At 47.8% G+C, this 21940-nt stretch overlaps 1 protein-coding gene across 2 annotated transcripts in view; it reads left to right on the top strand.

The window, feature by feature from the left end:
• IQCE (IQ motif containing E) overlaps positions 1–21263 on the top strand; it is a 39889-nt gene extending 18626 nt beyond the window's left edge. For both annotated transcript variants that reach the window (XM_028706021.2, XM_077918716.1), the window contains exons 12-21: positions 3555–3706; positions 5039–5094; positions 7881–8062; positions 9630–9732; positions 11613–11777; positions 13224–13247; positions 13764–13886; positions 15577–15704; positions 18354–18475; positions 19729–21263. In XM_028706021.2, the coding sequence (XP_028561854.2) occupies positions 3555–3706; positions 5039–5094; positions 7881–8062; positions 9630–9732; positions 11613–11777; positions 13224–13247; positions 13764–13886; positions 15577–15704; positions 18354–18475; positions 19729–19892 (1219 nt within the window). In that variant the 3' untranslated portion in view covers positions 19893–21263. The remainder of the gene's footprint in view (positions 1–3554; positions 3707–5038; positions 5095–7880; positions 8063–9629; positions 9733–11612; positions 11778–13223; positions 13248–13763; positions 13887–15576; positions 15705–18353; positions 18476–19728) is intronic.
• The last annotated feature ends 677 nt before the right edge of the window (positions 21264–21940 follow it).

Here is a 21940-nt window from a genome sequence, read left to right as displayed (position 1 = left end):
TGAAAGATCCAGAGGAGGAAGAAAATGTTGGAAGTTCTGAAGGAAGAGGCAAGAGAGAGAGAGAGAGAGAGAGAGAGAGAGGTCTGTGCAATCGGAGGAAGACTGGAGGATTGTGGAGCTCAAGGTAGTGTGAGGAAGACGTCGAGTAAGATTAACATTATTCTGTGTCTTGAATGCTGCTAATTTGACTGAAATCACAGTAAGACCATTGAAAAGATTCAAGGGTGGGGATTCCAGACTGAATCTCTGAAAGGGAGAGGCTTTTAGGACCAGCGTCCTTATCTCAGGTGTAAATAATAGATTCATCAACTGCACCCACCTATGCTCCCACGCTCTGTTGGAACAAGGGGGGGGGATTAAGAACTGTGTAATAATAATATGACATTTATATCCACTTTTTCTCCTAGGAGCTGCACATAGCTCTCCCCCTCCCCATGTTATCCTCATAACAACCCTGTGAAGTACAGGGTTTCGCAAGACGAAATTAATTCGTTCCGCAAGTTTTTTCTTCTTGCGAGTTTTTCGTCTTGCGAAGCACGGTTTCCCATAGGAATGCATTGAAAATCAATTAATGCGTTCCTAGGGAAACCGCCTTCAGACCAGGTCCGGGGACAGTCTGTCCCCCGACCTCTTCTGAAGGCTGGGGTGGGGAACAAGGGCTTCTGAAAGCTGGGGGGGGCTGGGGGGGACCAAGGGCTTCGCTGCCGACCCCCAGCATTTTAAAATCTCACCGGGACACGGGGAGATTTTAAAATGCTGGGGGTCAGCAGCGAACGCTTCGCTGATCCCGGGACGGCAGGCAGATCTGCACCGCCATCCAGAGCGGGGCGGGTCTTAGCCCCGCTCGGGATGGCAGTCCCGGGACGGCAGACAGCTCTGCGCTGGCATCCAGAGCGGGGCGGGACTTAGCGCCCCGCTCGGGATGGCAGCACAGATCTGCCTGCAGTCCCGGGACTGCAGGCAGCTTTGCGCGGCCATCTGTAGTGGGGCGGGCTTCGCCCCCGGCTCCCGATGGCCGCGCAGAGCTGCGCTGATCCCGGGATGGCAGACAGCTCTGCGCCGCCATCCCGAGCGGGGCGGGACTTAGCGCCCCGCTCGGGATGGTGGCGCAGATCTGCCTGCAGTCCCGGGACTGCAGGCAGCTTTGCGCGGCCATCTGTAGCGGGGCGGGCTTCGCCCCCGGCTCCCGATGGCCGCGCAGAGCTGCGCTGATCCCGGCACGGCAGACAGCTCTGCGCCGCCATCCCGAGCGGGGCGGGACTTCTCTGCTGTCCCGGGGAGATTTTAAAATGCTGGGGGTCGGCAGCGAACGCTTCGCTCCCGCCCGCCAGCATTTTAAGATCGCCCGGGAAGGCAGGCGGGGGGGAGCAAAGACTTTTGCCCCCCGCCGGCCTTCAGAAGAGGTCCAATTTAAAACAGGTCCCCGGAGATTTCCCTATGGGCTTTCGTCTTGCGAAGCAAGCCCATAGGGAAATTCGTCTTGCAAAGCGCCTCCGAAACAGAAAACCCTTTCGTCTTGCGGGTTTTCCGTCTTGCGAGGCATTCGTCTTGCGGGGTACCACTGTATGTTGGGCAGAGAGATATTGTGATCACCCTGTTTGCTTCATAGCTGAACCCTGGGCTCCTAGGCCCTAGTCCAGCACTCTAACCACTGTACTATACTGCCCCTTGTTACCAGCAATGTGTGCTGCGCTTTGCACAGTACAAGAGGACAGGCTCCTGCCCCAATGAATTTAACCCCTACAATTTGACTTGGAGGGAAATGGAGGCTGGGGTAAAGAGAGGAAGGACATGCAGCTATTTCAACAGAGTCTTGGAGCATAAGCTTTCGTGGACTTCCATGCGGCATCCCCTGAAATGAATGGAAGCTTTTCATGGCATAATAGATGCTTTAGTCTTTAAGGTGCCGCAAGACTTTTGGTTGTTCCTGCTGAAAGAGGCTAACATGATTATTCCCCCCAACCCGTTGAAATCTCTTATTGCTACAGTTACAAATGTTTATTCCTAGTGTGAGGACCAGAGTTGTTGTTTATTTCCAAAGGAATTGGGGGGAAAGGTGGCATTTTGAGGGACAGTTTGAAGGAAGAAGGAGGTACAGTATTCTGGGAGGCTGTTCCAAGCATGAGGAGCAGGAAGGGAGAAATGGCCTTGAGAGAGCAGGAGAGCTCTGGGTGCTGCAAGAATTATAATCACAAGCAGAGGTCTATCCAGCTACGAGGTGGCGTCCGCAAAAGGATTTTGACTTTAAGTTGTCCGAAAGAGATTCAGGATTCACCTGAGCTCAGCAGCACATTTGAAGCCATTACACTTTTTCATTTCTTTGGCTTGTGTTGCATTTCACTTTTGAGGTGAGCAGTTCCTGATGATTTCATCAAGGGCAACTTCCAGAGAAAGGACTGTCCCTTCTCAGCCTTCAGTATCCTGGCTTTCCCCTCCCCCCATCCGATTCTGATACACATATTTAAAATGAAATTTACGGTGTGCTTGCGAGCTGGAAGCCCCAATCTGGAAACCGTATAATTTTATCATTAAACGATATTCTGCACATACAATGTGTTATAAAGTCTATTCTCAATATGAGACACGGCAGCAGGAGACAAGTAACTCTTATCTGCAAGCAGAAAGCTACTTAACTGAGAGGCCACTTTTCCTTGCAAGGGACAAAAGTTTTGGATGAACCACCTCCCAACCTCAGCTGTTGTGATGCATCCCGTTGGTTCCCCATTATTAAATAAGCTGAGCAGCCTTCACCAACCTGGTGCCCTCCAGATGTTGTTGGTTTACAAGCTACAGCAGCCCCAGCTGGCACAGCCATCTAGTCCAAAACATCTGGAGGGCACCAGGTTGGTCAAAAGCAAGAATTTATTCTTCCCTTTGATCTGGATACTTCTGCATGCCATAAAGCAGGTATAGGGGCACCAGGCCATTTACAGGGCTGACTTTGTGATGTATGATTTAAGGTGCAAGATAGAAGCATGTCCCTGAATGCTGCCTTGTCCAGCATTCTACTGATTTTCCTGAATCTAAACAGCTTCCTGATAGCACGAGTTCCTGCCTGAGTCGCTGGTTGTTGTTGTTGTTAATGTCCTATCAGTGACAACTCCCCAACAATAAAATAAATGCATAAGTCTTTTTCTCTAAGGAGCACAAGGCATAGCACTTGGGGCTGTTCCTTGGGGGGGGGGAGTGAGATATAAATTTAATAAATCAGTAAATAAAATGAGTAAAAATATTGTAATGACCTGATAGAGCATTACTGGACTAGTGCCACTCTGCAGATTGGATGGCTTGGTGTGGATTCGATCCTGTACACTGTATACTAAATCCAGTATTCTGTATGCTTCCCTGCACTGGTGCTCAAGTCTCCTTGGTGTGAAAATAATCAGGGGGGCATGTTTGCCATTGGTCGCTGTGCTGCTGCACTGTTGCTTGTCCATCCATCCCATCCAAGAATCAAGTCAGCTTGTTGAACCCAAGTCTAGTTAGATGCCGCCGCCCCCCTGCATTTTCAGTCTTGGCTACAGCTGTTCCCTTCCCCCCATTTCCACACGCAGGTCCCCTCCGGAGAGCAAACAGCAGAAGGTGCTCAACGCTGCCATCCTGCAGTTATCTAGGAGCATCAAAGAGCTGCAGGATGAGAACCGGAAGCTGAAAGCAGACCTGGAGCACGCGATGAGCAGCTCCCCTGCCTCCGGCAAAGCAAAGAGTAAGTTTCTCAAGAATACCAACTGTTTTGATTCTGTTGTGTAAAAGAGGAGTGGGTTGCAGAGCTGTGGTCCTCATGCAGTGGCCCCCGCCCAGGTCCCTGCAAGTGGAAGCGTCTGGGCATGCGAAATCTCCCAACCCCCAGGAAGAATCTGTCATGAGCTGCTGTGGCTAAAACTGGGAGCCGCTCAGCTCTTTGGCATGGCTGCCTTGTGTGAGTATTGGAAGATACAAATAAAAAGTATCTTCCAATACTCAAGGCGGTTTACAAGCTAAAGAAACAAAAAATGTACATCTTATAACAATCTAATGCAGTACAAAAATGTGATAATAAAACATAACTTTAAAATAGGCAACCTCCATCAAAAAAGTAACATTCGACAATCATTAGAATAGTATAAAATAATAATATCAACATATAAAAGTTAAACACAAGTCCACTCAACAGTTACAATAATATCTAAACTATAATCAATCAAACAACGGCAAGCCACAGTACATAAAACAATACAATACACATTGAGAAGCAGAGGGTAGAGCAAGGCAGGTGGAAAGAGGCCTTGCCTGATGGAGTCTCTCCCCTCACAGTTCTTCCTCCAGGCACAGCTCCCTTATGAGGAGACCCAGGGCCGGAGGGTGGGGCAAGGCAGGTGGAAGGAGGCCTTGCCTGATGGAGTCTCTCCCTTCACCATCCCCACACAATTTACACTGAAGAAGTCCTATCCTTCAGCATCAACTTCTGGCTCGCTGTTCTTGGCTCTGTCCTGACGGCTGCTTACAGCTCTGAGCAAATTGGAGCATAATTGACCAGACTGTTCTTACGTAGGGTGGATGGGAGTGCAAACAGGAACATAGGAAAACAAGCTTTTGTGGAGCCAGAAATGATCAGGGCAACCAGGGAGCAGACAAAAGCAGTTTCATGGGCTGCCACTATCACTAGCCAAAGGAAGTGAGCAGAAGACCCACACACTCCTTGGGCCCCTACCCAACCCTCAGTGCAGGTTAATGCCTTGCTTTTATTCTCCCACCTCAAAAGCCTGCTTAACTATTTCCTGCCAAAGCGGGTGCACTACCAGAGACGGCTGCCAATACGCTATCTGATATTTTGTCCATTTTTGCACACGGGGCATGTCGCTCCCTTGCCCCACCTGAGCTTCAGCCAACAAGAGGCAGCTTGATTGGATGTCAAAACATCTCAAGATTAATCTGCTGCTCCGGCTTTTATAAATAGCGTCTCTTGGATGCCCTGCAGCTCGCTGGGCCTCTCCTGTCGGGGATTTGTGTCTCTCGCAATCTGACTTCCACTTTGAAAACCTTGTTAACTTTCCTCCAGATTACACTGAGTGGAGCAGACAGAGGCTGGTTCGGCGGATTTCAAGGCTGGAGAAAGTGAGTGATGGGAGCCCGATCGCTATCTTAGCGCTGCTGGGAAAGAAACGGTTGCAGTTGCTGAACCCCTGGGTCCATTTGCTTCAGTCTATTGCAAAGAGACTAGACCCAAGGAACTTGCTTATATAGGTGTTTGTTTGTTTGTGTGTGTGAGAGAGATGCTGATTGGCGTATATTTAGGATGTGAGCATTACCTTTACCGAGCAGTTGTTTGGGGGTCACTGGGCATCTTCGTTGAATAGACTATGTAGGACAAGGCTGAGAAACCCAAGGGACGCATCCCCTTTTGCACAACCTCCTGGGGAGCCGCATGCCAGCAGTGAACCTGGCCAGGTGCAGAGGTGGCCACAGCAAGAGATGCATCTCTTACCTACACTTCAGCCACGCAAAAGCGAGAGAGAAGCATTTTCCATCCAGGCAACCAAGAGGCATCATCATACATCCCCAGGCAGGCAAACGAGGGCACCCAAGGAGGGCATAGTATAGGGCTGGTGTGGGAGGTGGCCTGAGAAGATGGGGCACGATTGGGGGAGAGTCTCCAGGGCGGGTGGAAAGGCCTGGACATTTCCCGTCCCCCTGGTGCAGAGTAAGCACTTGGATTAGTTCCAAAATCACAAACGTTCTTTGTAGAAAGTGCTTATGGTTATGATGATTTGAGAGGAGAGTCTAGCTTATAAGCAGCTTCAGTTGTCAACCCTCTCTTAGCCACAGAAACTGCTTGAATCTCTAGAGCAGTGTTTCCCAACCTTTTTTGGGCAAAGGCACACTTGTTTCATGAAAAAAATATCGAGGCACACCACCATTACAGCCCCGTGACTTCAGCACGCAGCGTCACGCCGGGAGGGACGCACGAAAGTGTAATAGGAACAAATAAAGAGCCTATGATTTATTGGGGGGAAAGAATACGGGCATTCATTCCGGAGCTCTCTGCTGATCTCATCAAGCAGCTACACCTTGCCCTCGGGCTGCTGGCACTGAGGTCAGGACACGGCCTGCGCTGGGGCTCCCAACAGTGTGTAACAGCCAATGCCACCCCAAAACAGCCAATGCTATTTTATTTCATTTATATCAGGGGTAGGCAACCTAAGGCCCGTGGGCCGGATGCAGCCCAATTGCCTTCTAAATCTGGCCCGCGGATGGTCCAGGAATCAGTGTGTTTTTATTTATAATGCATTTCTGGGTTATTTGCGGGGCATAGGAATTTGTTCAACCCCCCCCCCCCAAAAAAATATATATTCTGGCACACATCGTCTGAGGGATGGTGGCCAGGCCCATGGCTGAAAAAGGTTGATGACCCCCAATTTAAATCCTACCTTTACCCCAAGGAGCTAAATGAGACATGCATAGCTTTCACCCTCAACCCACTTCTAAAACCCCTGTGATGTAGGTTAGATGCCAAGCTCAAGGTCACTCAGAGAGCTGCCTGGCTGAGTAGGGATTTGAACCGTGGTCTCCTCAGCCCAAATCTCCACCCCACACTGGCTCTTTGCCCAGACCAACAGTATTGCCGGCTGGGGCTTCCTGGCAGAGGCCAAGGCCTCATTCAGCAGAATGGTCAGAAGGACACTCCACATCCGGTGGCATTTTTAAGTGTGTGTATTTATATGTATATGTATATGCACACACACACACACCATCTCAAGAGCAGCCTCGCCCCAATTAAGTCTCTGCAGCCCAAAAACTTAAGGCACCAAGTTCATAAAAGCTCTATTTTTATTTTTAAAGGTAGTTAGAAGGTACAGCACCCACGTAGCAGCCCCTGTGTGGAGAGCCGGGTCCAGGCTGGCAAAATAAAGCCACAGCGGAAGCCCCGGGAGTGGAGGCACCCAGCGCTGCCATCCTGGGCGGAGGGGTGGGGGCTCCCGGACGTCGGTTGCGGGCGGCCGCCGTGTGCGACGGAACCTGGCTCGGGCTGAGGGTCGGTTGGGGAACGAGGCTCCTGGCGCGGGAGATTCTCCTCCCCCCCCCCCCGCGTACTCACCGTGAGGCAACGCCTCCCCGCACTCGAATTGGACCTGGAAGCGGAGCGGGTGGCCGAAGGGGCTCGGGTTCTCCAGCAACGAAACTCCCAGGACAGACACCCGCGCCATGACAGATCTCTTCTTTTCCCCCCGCCCGCCTTGCCTGCTTCCTTCTCCCTCTCAAGCCCAAACGCCGAAAGCCCACTCCCCACTCGCCGCCGGCTTAACGACGGAACGGCGGAGCCACCAATCCCCGCGCGGCGATCGGAGACGCCGCAGCCAACCCCCGAGCTTCGCGCCTCGGCTCCCCCGCCTACTCCTCGCGCGCGGCCACGCCCACCGCTCCCTCCGCCAATCCGCCTTCCCGACTCTGTCCCTGGCGGGAGCTAAATCTAAACAATAAGCTTCCCCCGCCCCAGCCCCACGCCTGGCGGTGGGGGAATAATTTTTTTCCCCTTTATTCCCCCCCCCCGCCAATTTTTCCCGCGGCACACCAGGCAACGTATCGCGGCACACTAGTGTGCCGCGGAACACCGGTTGGGAAACACTGCTCTAGAGCAGCCTTTCTCAACCTTGGGTCCCCAGATGTTGCTGGACTACAACTCCCATCATTCCTTGCCAAGCAAGGCCAGTGGGAGTTGTCCAACAATACCTGGGGACCTAAGGTTGAGAATGGCTGTTCTGAAGCATTGAGCTGGTGGTTGCCACTGGTTGAATGTTCTACGACCACAGATGATTTCTGCACACCAGGGCAGGGTTTTGTGTGCCCCTAGATCAGTAGACTGCTATAATGTGCCTCACTCTTTTCCCTTTCCATATTTCCAGAAAATGGATGAGATGCAGAATGGCAGGCTTTCAGAAACTAGCACTTCATCGTTGCTCACCCAGTTGGGTCAGTCAGCTGCTGAGGAAGGTGACCCTCCAGAAGAACGTGAGCGTCTTCGCAGACTAGTGAACAAGCTGAAAGGCCAAAGGGACGTCCTTCAGAACCAACTGGCTGCTAAAGAGTTAAGTCTCTAGGTATCGCCAGAAACAGCGCAGCTGCCTTTGGATGCAATCTTGGGTGGTACAGTCATATGTATGTGAATATCTTTTGGTGCTCTATGCAAGAATCTTTCTGCATTTTTAATTTGGCCATTTTCCCCAGTTAAAATTAAAAAGTGCTTTAAAAAAATCCAGGCCCTAAGAATGCTGCTTTCCTTACAGTAAATATGTGCAAAAGCCAGATTTGCTAGCAAATACCTGAAGTTGTGTGTTTGTTTATTTAAAAATCTTTGTAGCCTGCCCTATAAAGGTAAAGGTAAAGGTACCCCTGCCCGTACGGGCCAGTCTTGACAGACTCTAGGGTTGTGCGCCCATCTCACTCTATAGGCCGGGGGCCAGCGCTGTCCGGAGACACTTCCGGGTCACGTGGCCAGCGTGACATCGCTGCTCTGGCAAGCCAGAGCCGCACACGGAAACGCTGTTTACCTTCCCGCTAGTAAGCGGTCCCTATTTATCTACTTGCACCCGGAGGTGCTTTCGAACTGCTAGGTTGGCAGGCGCTGGGACCAAGCAACGGGAGCGCACCCCGCCGCGGGGATTCGAACCGCCGACCTTTCGATCGGCAAGCCCTAGGCGCTGAGGCTTTTACCCACAGCGCCACCCGCCTCCCTTCAGCCTGCCCTATACAGTATATCATATTGATCTCAGGAGCAGGGTACACAAATGCAGGTCATAAACAACAATTTCATTGTTATGCTGAGCAGATAATGCTAAAAACCACACAATGACAAAGTGGTTTCTTATTACCGTTTTCATCTGCACAATCAATGAATCATAAACGCCTGCAGGAACGACCACGTCCTGATCTGGTGCCAGAAGTAAAACAAAAGTGGCGCCAGACGTGCCTTCCTTACTCACAGGATGATTGTCGTTCCTCCTCCACAACCTTGACAAGTTGGTGGAGCCTGTGACCCTCCAGAGTCAGGCCCACTAGGAATTGCAGAAGAGACCTGGCAGGAGTTGCGCAAGAGCATGATAGCAAATGTGAATCCGGCCCAGAAGCGCTATCAGCAGGGCTGGCAAAATGTTCCCATTTCGGCACAGTCAAGGCTGTTGACCTGTTAGCACCATGTCCTTTCGTTGTCAATTTTTTGGCAAATCCCTGAGGTTGTTGAGCTGTTACCCCCATCTTCTTTCTTGCAAGACTCTGCTGGCGAGTTAGAGGTTTGTGGCTAGGTGGTGGCCGTGCACCCTCCCTTTGAACATGGGACTGAATGTAGCAGGATTTGTTCCCTCCCTCTGCTTTGAGGATCAGAGCAGTTGCCCTGCCTGGTTTTGTTTCAGGGGTCCTTCTGCAAGTTACTCCAACCTTCCCCAATCTCCTGCTGCGTTGGAAGATTCACAAGATCCAAGTGGTGTGCCTCAGGATCCATTCTTGATGTTGCACGTGCTACTTCCTTGGTGCGCCCCTCCAAAAGTAGACACCCCAAACAACTCCTTGCATTGTGTGCTCTGTGGAGGCGCCTGCAGGTTTCAGAGTTCTGTGGAACTGGAAACTCTGTGCAAATGATTTGTTTTGTACTTCTTCAGGGAAGAAATCCAGAAGCTGACAGAGAAGGTGGGAGAACTGGAGGGAAACCAAGAAGCAAACTGTAGGCTGGCTGGAATTGATGCCACAGAACCTCCCAACCAGGTAAAAAAACCACAGTTTGATATGTTTGGTACAGCAGGTCACCTAATATTAATTGACTTCTGTTGAAACTTCTGTGCAGGCTGCTTGGCATGGATTTCAGAGATTGCATCCCTCCTAAACCCTTCCTCCAGCCAAGTATTGGATTTTATGTTTATGGGTATGAAAGAAAGGGGGGGGAGCCTTTTATATTCTTACTCTAGGTGGCTAAAGGAGAATGATGTATGACCTCCTAATAGCTAAGGCTGGCTTGGAGGAAATGTGTAGCTTAGGGATGTGAGTGGAGACAGAACACTTAATTGCTGGTAACTTGGCTGGGAAATCTCTGTCCTCACTTGTTCCTTCACTGATTTGTTAATAGCAGGAAAGTCCTCTGTACTGAAAGGCAACGCCATCTTTTTGCCTTGGCTCTCACAGTGCTTGGAATTGGCAGTTATTCTCTCTTTCTCTCCATCTACTCCTTCCTCTTCTCCCCCACTAACTCTCTCATTGTCCCAATCCTTTCTTTCTCTTCTCCGCTTACCATATTGTGCTTCTTCATTCCTCCTCCATGTTTGCATGACTTCTTTTCCGTCATTCATTTGTTGATCCTTCCAATTTCTTGCTTCTTGCATATGTCTCTACCCCCTCCCTCCCACCTTCATTCTTACAAACTAGCTGCTGTTCCTGGTTTAGACGTAATGAGAAGCTGCAACAAGTTTAAGCCAGGAAGCAGGTGCTTTCCTATCTTCTCGTGCCTGCATCAGAGGAGGAGGGTGGAAGGAGTGAGCATGCAAGCCCAAGACTCAAGCAAGCTCATTTATGAAACACTACACCAGGGATGCCGAACCTCCACTTATAGGCCTAATTGGGGCTGTAAGGCTATTTCAGCCAAGCCATGCCCACCTGCCAGGTAAAGGCTTGACCTGGTTCCTGCCCACCTGTCAGTTGACCAGCAGGATGTGTGAGAGGAAGGATCTGGCCCAACAGCTGGAACTATTTCCCACCCCTCCATCAAACTATGGCTTAGTGTTGCATCTGAACAGAAAGAACCATGTGTGTCCAGATACATACTAATTCTTAAGTCACTGCGGAAGAGCACAGCTGAGGGAGAGTCCTCCTTCGGCACTGCTCCATATTTTTTGTGGACCCCCAACTCCTGAACCATAAAGAATAGAGAGTAGGCTCCAAAGAAGGCCTCTCCCTCAGTGAGTGACCCAGAACTACCATTCAGCTAGGAACAAACAGTTCTTTCTATATAATTTAAACAATTCCTGAATAGTCAAGTGAAAGGGTCAGCTTGCCAACCTCTTATCTTCACTTCTCTGAGAGGTTTATGGGGCTTTTAAAGGTTTTGTGTGGATGCGGCTGGCGCTGTGGTCTAAACCACTGAGCCTCTTGGGCTTGCCGATTGGGAGGTCGGTGGTTCGAATCCCTGCGACGGGGTGAGCTCCCATTGCTCGGTCCCTGCTCTTGCCCACCTAGCAGTTCAAAAGCACGTCAAAGTGCAAGTAGATAAATAGGTACCGCTCCAGCAGGAAGGTAAACGACGTTTCCGTGCGCTGCTCTGGTTTGCCAGAAGCGGCTTAGTCATGCTGGCCACATGAGCTGGAAGAACTGTCTGCGGACAAACGCCGGCTCCCTTGGCCAGTAAAGCGAGATGAGCGCCGCAACCCCAGAGTCGTTCGCAACTGGACTTAACTGTCAGGGGTCCTTTACCTTTTTAAGGTTTTGTGTACGTGTGTGTATTACAACAAAAACATTTGTTTTTTGCAGCGCTGGCACAATCAGTTGCTCATTGGTGCTAGCATTCCATTCCTCCAAGCTGTCCCTTTGACAGCAGCAATCACCATTCCTCTGGATTTCTGCTTCTCCATTCATACTTTCTCCAATGTTATTTTAAGGGCCTGCAGAAATGTCAGCCCAGCTGGCGACCGTTGAATCCAGCATGCAGGCTAAAGTTCAGAGGTTCAGATTTGGAGTGCCCACCTCCTTGCTCTCCTGAGCATCACAGAAAGGAACAAGCTGCTCGGGTCATCCAGAGACAATGGAAGGCCTACCACACCAAGGTGATGCTCTTTCAGCTGCAAAGGGAGGGGGAGGTATATTTTTGGAGCAGAAGAGTACAGAAATCAGAGGACGGGAGGAACCGGGATGATAGTGACACCCTTTGGCATGTGAGACTCTGCACCTCCTCACCACTCAAATGCCAACATGCTTTCAAATCTATCCTTTCCCCTTTAAAAACAAAAGCCGTCCACTCCCGTTTCCTGTAGTTGTACAGGGCAGTTGTTAAGGATGCTGGATATAGCAAAAGGGCTTTAAATCATTATCAGAGCCTCACACTTTTCATGCAGAAGGTCTCACGCTCCATCTCTCACCCTGACCTAGCCACTGTGATCCACACGACGGTCACCTCCAGACTGGATTATTGTAACTCGCTCTATGTGGGGCTGCCCTTGAGACGGACCCAGAAACTCCAGCGGGTGCAAAATGCCACGGCGAGACTCCTTACGGGGTCCTCGCTGCAAGATCACATTCATCCGGTGCTATACCAGCTGCACTGGCTCCCGGTGGGGTACAGGATCAGGTTTAAGGTGCTGGTTTTAACCTTTAAAGCCCTATACGGCCTAGGACCCTCGTACCTACAGGACCGCCTCTCCTGGTATGTCCCACAGAGGAATTTACGGTCTTCAAACAAAAACATCTTGAAGGTCCCAGGCCACAGAGAGGTTAGGCTAGCCTCAACTAGAGCCAGGGCTTTTTCGGCTGTGGCTCCAATCTGGTGGAATGCTCTGTCACAAGAGACTAGGGCCCTGCAGGACTTGACATCTTTCCGCAGGGCCTGCAAGACAGAGCTGTTCCACCAGGCCTTTGGCCAGGGCACAGCCTGACTCCCTCCTTTGGCAATCTTCACAGAACTCTAGCCCAATGGTTGCCATCAATTTGATTTGAATTAATTTTATAATGAAATGATTTTAGAATGTTGTATTATTTTATTGTTGTTAGCCACCCTGAGCCCGGCTTCGGCTGGGGAGGGCGGGATATAAATAAAATTTATTATTATTATTATTATCTACAAAGATGTCCTGGAGGAGAGGCAGACATTATACCCTTGTCTGAGACCGTGGAGAGCCACTGCCAGTCAAAAGTTGGCCAGACATGGCTAGGTGGACCAGTGGCATGACTCCACATAAGTCCTATAGTCATACATAACTGCTCAGATAATACCAAGGAATATGAATTACACCGGGTGGGAATACGACTTGGACTTAATCTAAGATCAATATACGTTTAATCTCTTTTATTGTTGTATTTGTTCATTTCTTCACAAGCTGCTTTGGAACACATTGTTCACAAAGCAAGGTATAAATAATTGTAGTGATATAAAACGCAAAATGTTTGATGAGCCTCTGAGCACCAGGGGCATACACCAAATCCAAAAGTAGAATGACCAAGTTTAGCTTAAAAGAATGGAAAAGGCCTCATTTCTGTCCAATGTTTATCCATTTCAGATTGACAGGGCTGCACTGGATGAGGTGAGTAATGTAAACTCTTCTTAGCTGAATTGATTTTTTTTAAGTTAATCTAATGGTTCCAGGCCTACAACTAATAGTTTCAATTGCTTCTGTTCTCAGTCATTCAGGTCTTGTGCAGTTTTTCTGCAATTTGTATCACCTGGAAACATGTTCATATCAGTGGCAAAGTCTAATGGGTAGTTTGAGACCCAAGACATTAATTGTAGCCTTGCCAATGAAATGTTAGCCCCTGAGGTGTGATTTCATTCAGCAGATTTGATTGTATGTGAATTTCCAAATTAACCTGTGCATAAGTAGGTTTCTTTTGTCTTTCATTGGCCGGGACCAACTTTTGAACTGGAGATCAGTAGTTCAGCTTGCCTTTTGATTGGCAGGAATACCTTTATAGAGCCAAGAAAATAGTCCTTTACTAGAACACAATTTCTTCCTGGGGCTGTGCATGGAATGTGTAGCTGCCATCTTTCAAGGGACTTAACATCCATTCATTTTATTCTCTCCCCCTGCGCTCTCTCTCAGGCGGTTCTTGTGCTCCAGGCAGCTTTCAGGGGACACTTGGCTCGGCAGAAACTATTATCAATTAACGCACACGGTCGAAACTCTCCCAGCGTGCCTCGAACAGGACACAAGGCAACTATCAGGGCAAGTAGAAGTGCAGCCGCAGTATGTTTTCCCCTGATATGCAGACGGTCTGCAGGGCAAAGGAACAGGATCCCAAGCTCTTTTGTTGTTGTTTAGTCACTTAGTCGTGTCCGACTCCTCGTGACCCCCTGGACCAGAGCACGCCAGGCACTCCTGTCTTCCACTGCCTCCCGCAGTTTGGTCAAACTCATGTTTGTAGCTTCGAGAACACTGTCCTGCTATAATACTGGAACTTTGACTGTAGGCTTTGTTTGCTTCTTGTCTTTATATACCTTTTAATAATAAAATCAAACCACGCAGATTTAGTTTAAAACAAATAGGGAAAAAATTATCCTGCATCTCTATCAAGCCAGTTTACTATTTTATTGTTGACATTTCCCCACTTCCCCAGGTCGCAAACTGGCCTTTTAACAGGAGAAGAGCCAAAGGTCTGGATCCGTCCAAAGGTCCATCTAGTCCAGCCCATGGCCAACTAGATGCTTCTAGGCAGCCCACAAACAGGACATAAAAGCCTTTTTCCCTCTCCCCCACCCCCCCGGACACCTCAGTTGCCCAGCAGCAGCCTGTATTCAGAGGGTAGATGGCCTCTGAATTAGGCTGCGCCCAAATTGCTGTAGTTGTCCAGGACTTTAGAAACTACCAGCCATTAGAAGCTGTCAGAGGCCATTTGAATTAGGGGCTTCTAGCCATCAATGCCCAATAAACTCCTTTTAAGTATAAACTGTTTCTAGACTTTTGCATAAGCATCGTGTGTCCCTTCGCTTGACATAAGATGACAGCATTTCTGTTGCAATGTTAATCCTTGGAAGTCGCTGTTTTATCCCATCCTTCTAAGGGCTGTTCTCCTTATGCCCATGTTTAACTTTTCCATTCTTTCCTTAACCAAAATCTATGGGTCAAAGCGTTTTTCCAGCATTATACAACAGATGGCTTTTCTGCTGCTAAAAAGTTAAAGCTAAACTCATTCTGATGTTTACTGTCAAGTGACCAACCAAATTTGTTGTTGAGATCTTATTGTGAAACAAGCTTGAATAACGTCTGAATCTTCCTGCCAGTGTTTCTTAATTTTGCTCTTGCATTATGCAAGAGGAGGACCAAATTAAGAAAATAATGTTTTCTTTATAAGTAGTTTGAACAAATAAAAATTTAAAAAGAAAATAAGGTCCTTTTTTTTTTAACTTGATTTGGCTGTTGCTTTTGGCTGATTGGCATTTTTGGCAGTGATCGATAACCATGGACAGAACAAGAATACAGTATGTGGTTGGGGGACCTAATATATTAATTTCTCTGCCCTCAAACATTTTTTTTTTTAGTGAATGTTCAGTGTTGGGAAATTGCTGCATCCCTCCCATATTCAGCCAGCCTAGTGAAAGCTGCTGCTTCTCAACCCAGAGGTGTCTCATGTAAAGGCCAGAATATTTGATAGCCAGCATCCTTTGTTCTCCCATATTTATATATCAATGATGCCAAATTTCTCATTGAGCAAGTGGTAAGAAGGCTGGATCAACTTTGCATTGGCAGCCCCAGCAATCTACTGGCAATCCCAAACTACTACAGCTGAAAAGCAGGCCAGTTCTTTTTTCTTTCTGTTGACGGATAAGGAATGCTTTGAGGTCAGAAACAGCAGAATCTGTTAAGTTGCCAATTGACATATTGAATGCCAACACCTTGTTCCTATTTGTGCTCCTAGAATTCACTTTCGTCTCGTGGGTCCAGCTCTTCACAAACAGCTGCTGATTACAAAGCAGAAGAAGATGCTGTGAGGCTTGTGCAGTCCGTTTTCAGGGCTCACACGGCACGCACCCACCTTGAGGAAAGGTAAGCCAGGAGTGGCTCGTTCTAATGAGATTTGAGTTTCACAGATCTTGCTGTCAATGGCTTGAAGAACGTGAGCTGGAGCCCAGGTTGGGCCAAACAGTATAACAATATTTGCACCAGCAAAATGGAGCTGCAGGCGACGAGGCTAATGTTGACTTCTCCCATGCTGTTCAACTCTTCTGTCTTCACCCTCTCCCCCTCCTTTGTATTTCCATTTAGTCTTCCACAGTCTAGCCCAGATGCCAGGCAACTTTGTTCCAGAACATCAAGCAGCTTGGCTGAAAAGGAAAACAAGAGCACATTAGCTTTTTTTTTTTCTAAAGTGATTTAAAAGATTCAGAAGGTCCTTCATTTGCCCCACTAAGTTTTGGGTCAGAAATGGTTCCAAACAACTTTGGATCAGAAATGGTTTGTTTACCTGCACAAGGCATTCCAGGCTATTTCCATCTTTTTTTATGATTCAGTGTGATCCTGCTGACAGTGTAGATCAGTGTAGATTAGGTCCCAATCCCACATGTGCCCCACAATGATCTTGTTGTGCTCCTTGGAGTAGGCAACCTGGCCTCTGCTAATGGGAAATAATAGCAGCAAGCGTGTGAAAGGTTGAGCAATTCCTTGAAGATTTCAAGTGCTGTATATATTCTGAATTTGTTAAGTAAGATACCTCATGGGGATGATCAAGCGAAAATCACTTATCTTTGTTTGAGTCTGAGAAATTCATGGCAGAGTTACAGGATTTGCTGTAACTGCCCAAAAGCTGTGATTTTTTTAGGGTCATATGGTGAATTGTTAACATTTGATTGGATGATTTTACTGTAATGCCATGGTACACCTGCATCAACACAACCAGAGGCTTTCATCTGCCCCAGCTGCAACAAAACATGTCTCTCCTGCATCAGTCTCTACAGCCACAGCAGGCACTGCAACCTTCCAGTGGTTTGACTTCACCCCCCAAAGGCTCACTCTTCCAATATCTCCCAAGACAGACAGATGCCAACAACAATTAGTCCCTTTAACCTTTTGTATTTTAATATACATTTTAACCCTTTGTATATTATTATTTTAATATAAAGATATATGTTGGTAGATGTTGTGTTTAAATATTGATGTTGCCGTTGGCATCCGCCTGTCTTGTTAGCATCACATTCTCCCGTACCCTTTTGGAGAGGTGAGCCACCGCCGTAGCTGCCTGGCCAGTAGGCTTGTGCAGTTCAGCATCAATGGGCGGGTTGCTGGTTATGGTGGAACCCAAGTAGACCAATTTGTCTTCCACTTCAAGTGTGTGGCCACCAATGCGGATGCGTGGAGAGCTGGTGACGTCCTGACCCAGGATGTTGATCTTCATCAGGCTGATGGTGAGGCCAAACTCCCCAAAGGCTTGGGCAAAACGGTTGCTGAGTCTCTGTAGAGCCTCCTCGGCGTATAATGTGTCAAGGCCGTGTCATCTGCAAACAACATTGCATATAATTTTTTTCTGCGGTTGATATGACCACTATGGCTGACACTTTTTTGTGCTGTGTAAAAGAGTGAGGTGGCAGGACCTTTGATGTGATCCATGCAGCTCTTCTGCAGCACAGCAGGATGTGTCAGCACAGCCTCTTTGCTCTAAGACCATGACAACCGATCCTGCATCCCATTCCATCACTGGTGCTTGGCAGGGTGAGGTCAGAGCTCCTGCCTTTGCCTCACCCTCCTCAGTGGTATTAAAGAAAGGCCCTGAAGATCTTTTTTACTCCACTCGGCTTTCGGGTGGTATGTGGTGCTGTACCTGCTGCCGCTATTTAAAGTTGTTTTCTCTACTGCTAGTATTCTTATCTAATTTAATTATTTGCTGCCGCTGCCTTAACTTTTTAATGCTGTTGCTTTTGTTATCTTAAGCATATTACGTTGTTTTTCCGACTACCATAAACTACCTCGGGAGGGTTGCTTGTGTATTATATTCAGTGCTTTTCTTCTGGGGGGACGCATACCCCTAAACATTTTGTGAATCTTTGTACTTTTGCCCACTTACTGTATTTATTTTTCCTGATTTGAACTATAAAATGGTGATTTTCTTGAGTCAAAATGAGAGTACCCCTAAACATTTTTTTAGAAAAAAAAGCACTGATTGTTTGTGCCTTTTACTTTTGTGTAAAGGTGATTTTTATCATGAAAGGCAATCTAAAACCCAGGCAATAAATAAATGTAGCAGTATAATGCTTGAGTCTTAAGCAGGTGGCCCATCCTGAGTTCTCAAGGTGTGTGTTACATTTAGGAGCCATTTAACAGACTATGCCAGAAAAACCTTCCCAGTCAAGGTGTTACAAAATTGTCTTCCATCTTTGAGGAGTGTCTTTCTCAAATAGCAGGAACGCAGAGACCTGGGTTCTTCAGGCTTGCTCTGTTTCTCTATGCCCGTTCCACAATGTACCGCCCAACATAGTGTAAGTCACGTTAGATGTTTTCCACATGGAGATTAAACAAAAAGATGAATGTAACAGAATGCTTGCCTGCCTACCAGTGAACCTCTGCATCTGAGTTAAAGCCTCAGGCCTCTGCTAGTTATTATCATAGGTCTCCTCCTTTATGGCTGGATCTCTCTGACTCTGGGCCCAGTTTCTGCTGGGAGCTATTTTTACAACTCTTGCCAATTCTCCACATATTTTGCAGGCCTCTGATCCTTGGTCCTGGAGATGAGAGAGCAAGCCGTGCAGCCCCTGACAGTGGAGAGAAGAAGCCAGTCTGGTCTCCATTCAAATATTCGCCTCTAGCGTTCACCTCAGCTGTTCATGGTAATCTCATTTACTTCCCCAGTCTGGGCTTATAGTCAATCGTACGTTTTTGCAGTGGTCTCCCATGAACTTTGGTTCTAATTAATCTTGTCCAAAAAGGGACTTCTGTGTGCAGTAGGCTCAGCAAGGTTCCCAGTACTTCCACTTTGTCAATCAGTTCCTCCCTTTTGGTGAGGTCCGGGTCCAGGATAAATGACCCCCTTGTTGCTACTTCCACCTTCTGGGAAATGAAATTGTCAGTGAGGGAATGGAGGAATTTGTTGGACCTTACATTCTTGGCAGAATTTAAGTTCCAACAGATATTGGGGTGGTTGAAGCCTACTAGATCTCTCCTTTTTGAATGTTTGGCAATCTGTTCTAGGAAGGCATCATCCAAGTCTTCAGTCTCAACGGAGTTCAAAACAAACCTGAGGCTAAGTAGGGGCTCAGTATTCAATCTTGCAGCAGAGTGACGGCTTCATTGATTTTCAGTTGTTATAACTTTTATTTGTCGACAGCCACTCCATCACATTGATTTTTATTTTTTGCACAGGCCTCTGAGTTAGGTATCAATTACTGTTTACTTCACAGGGTTGTTGTGAAGGTTAATAACTATCATTATTTAATTGCTTAACTGTTCCAGAAGAAAACAGCAGCCCAAGATGTAATTCAAACATATAAAGGGGGCCATCACACCGGGGGGAAATAGCTTGTCTATTGTGCTACTGCTATTTATTACTTGAATTGGAGTTGAATTGCTAATGTCCAAATGGATGACTTTTCTAATTAGTATTCATTGGTGGTTTCCTTCTGTTTCTGCTTAGAGTCGGCTTTTATCTTGTCCCAGAAGAATCTGTGGGTGCATTGGGGGCAATCTTCCAAACCATGGCTTGGAGGGTCATGCAGGAGACTTCCTGTGCTTGCATGCTCTCTCCCTCCTCCCTTCCTGTGTTGTAGGGCTTAATGCATTGCGTCAGGGTTTGATCAAGTCATAGGTTACTGTATTTTGATGCAGTGGAAAGCAATATATTTCAAAATGAGGAAGTAGTGCAGAGCCATAGGAGAGAAGGTGGAGCATGCACTCTCATTTACATGTAAATCCTGATGATTGGTTTAATGCCTGCCTTCCTTTTGTGCATGAGAGGTTGTGTCAGCATGGAAACAGAAAAGGGCAATCAAAATTATTCATAACCCATTCTGAAACCTTGTTATTCTTAACAGAAAGACTTTGGCCATTTTTATCCACTCTCCTGTTTCGTTCGTTGTTCTTTCAGCCACATCCTCCCGTGATCAGCTGCAGCCCTCTCCCTCGCCACCTGCAGATGAAGTTCAGTCGGATGACTCGGATGACATCATCACAGTGTCTCCATCACCAGTGAAGAAAGCGTCATCTCATGATTTCACCAGCTATTTGTCACATTCTCTGCTGCACTCCTAGCGTGACAACGAAGGACATTTTAGTCTTGCTTGGTGAGGTGAAGTTGTCCAGGCTATGCTACTCGGCTTAGTTTTTCACAAAGGAGAAAGAAAGAGAGAGAAAGAGCTAAAGATGGTTAAGACCACATTTGCGAGGTGGTTCCTAAGGGGCAGGGGAGAGCATCTTTTGCAGATCCATTTCCCTATAATTCACAGGTACTGGCAAATTCTGCCCCTGCTGGTCCGCATGGTAGGAATTCAAACTTGTTTTGGTACCCCAAGCCATCTCTGGCTGTTGTTTCTAAGTTATCTTTTATTCTTGCTTCCCACAGTTCATGTTTTGTACCCAACTTTTGGCCATGCCACTTCACCTTGCAATTGGACGCCCCAGTACAAGGTCCTTAAAAGGTGAGGGCGCCTTCCTTGTAATAGGTAGTGATGCCCTTAAACAAACAGTTCTGTGGGACCAGTGCTTTGGCACGAAACACAGGAACCCTGTGAATTTCTGAGCTTTGCCTGGTTCTTGAACCAAAATCAGTTGGAGCCGACTTGTTCAAAGACTCCAAAGCAAAAGGATATTGTTCAGGAAGGGGAGATACAACTCACTGAAATTGTAGAAGATGAAGGGGCTAGGAGTCAAGTCTGGCTTTAAGCTTTTTGCTAAGTACAGTGGTACCTCAGGTTAAGTACTTAATTCGTTCCGGAGGTCCGTACTTAACCTGAAACTGTTCTTAACCTGAAGCACCACTTTAGCTAATGGGGCCTCCCGCTGCTGCCGCGCCGCCGGAGCCAGATTTCTGTTCTCATCCTGAAGCGAAGTTCTTAACCTGAAGCACTATTTCTGAGTTAGCGGAGTCTGTAACCTGAAGCGTATGTAACCTGAGGTACCACTGGAATATAAAATCAACAGGCTCCAGACTTCATTATCTTCTGGCTCTCTCGCAAGACTCCCAGCTCCTTCACTGGAGATGAGCCTTTATCTCCAAACCTGTGGTAGATTAACAACCATACTTAACTAACATAGATAATCTCTCCCTCTCTCTCTCTTTCTCAGAAGTGTTCATTTTGCCCCAAACCAAGAATTGCCTTGCGCTTGCATTTCAATTGGTAGCTTTGTGTGATCACCTTTGTATGAAAGAACTTCCTAGGTTCTTCAGTCAGATGATTGGTCTCTAAAGCCCAGGAGAGGGTACCCTTCAAGATCTGATGCAGAGAAAGTCTTTGCCATTGCCTGCTCCTTATTCCTTTTCAACTGGAGAGGCCTGAGATTGAACCCGGGACATTCTGCCTGCCCAGCTCTGCCCCTGAGCTATAGTCCATCTGAACACTGCTGCTGCTGCTGCTGCAGATAAAGTTGGGAATCTAAATTACAGTTCCTGCTTGGAGGAGGATGCTTCAGTCTCCTGTCTTGTCGTTATTTGTGACTTGATGAATTATTCAGATTTATTCAGGAGCCATGGCAATCACTCATCTTCTTTGCTCGCCTTCTGGAGTGCAAGATGGAAGGGCTGCTCTTGCCCATTGATCATCCTGCTGATTGTACATGTGCCACTTATCAGACCCCCCACATTTGCAATGGAGGAGGAAGAAGCCCCTGCTCCAAACCTAACTCTGCCCTGTGCCGCCCAAAAGGCAAGTCCCAGATACTCTGGTGCCCATCCCTATTTTAAGCGACAAGTTTGCATTAGTAAGACCACTCCCTAAGTGGCAGGCAAGCATGAATTGCTGCAAGATCTTGGAAATGCCTTTCCAGTTCATACCAGAGGAAAGGATGAATGTCACCATCAGCGTAGTGGCGTTAGCTTTGCTGCCTGTGCCCTTAAGAGACATTTTTTATTGCAAAGTACCATGAAAGGGACGCAGGTGGCGCTGTGGGTTAAAGCCTCAGCACCTAGGACTTGCCGATCGAAAGGTCGGCGGTTCGAATCCCCGTGGCGGGGTGCGCTCCCGTCGCTCGGTCCCAGCGCCTGCCAACCTAGCAGTTCGAAAGCACCCCCGGGTGCAAGTAGATAAATAGGGACCGCTTTCTAGCGGGAAGGTAAACGGCGTTCCGTGTGCTGCACTGGCTCG

The sequence above is a fragment of the Podarcis muralis genome, chromosome 14, assembly GCF_964188315.1.
Source record: "Podarcis muralis chromosome 14, rPodMur119.hap1.1, whole genome shotgun sequence".
Classification (NCBI taxonomy): Eukaryota; Metazoa; Chordata; class Lepidosauria; order Squamata; family Lacertidae; genus Podarcis; species Podarcis muralis.
Note: the sequence above shows the minus strand (reverse complement) of the source record. Positions and strands in the feature narration are given on the sequence as shown.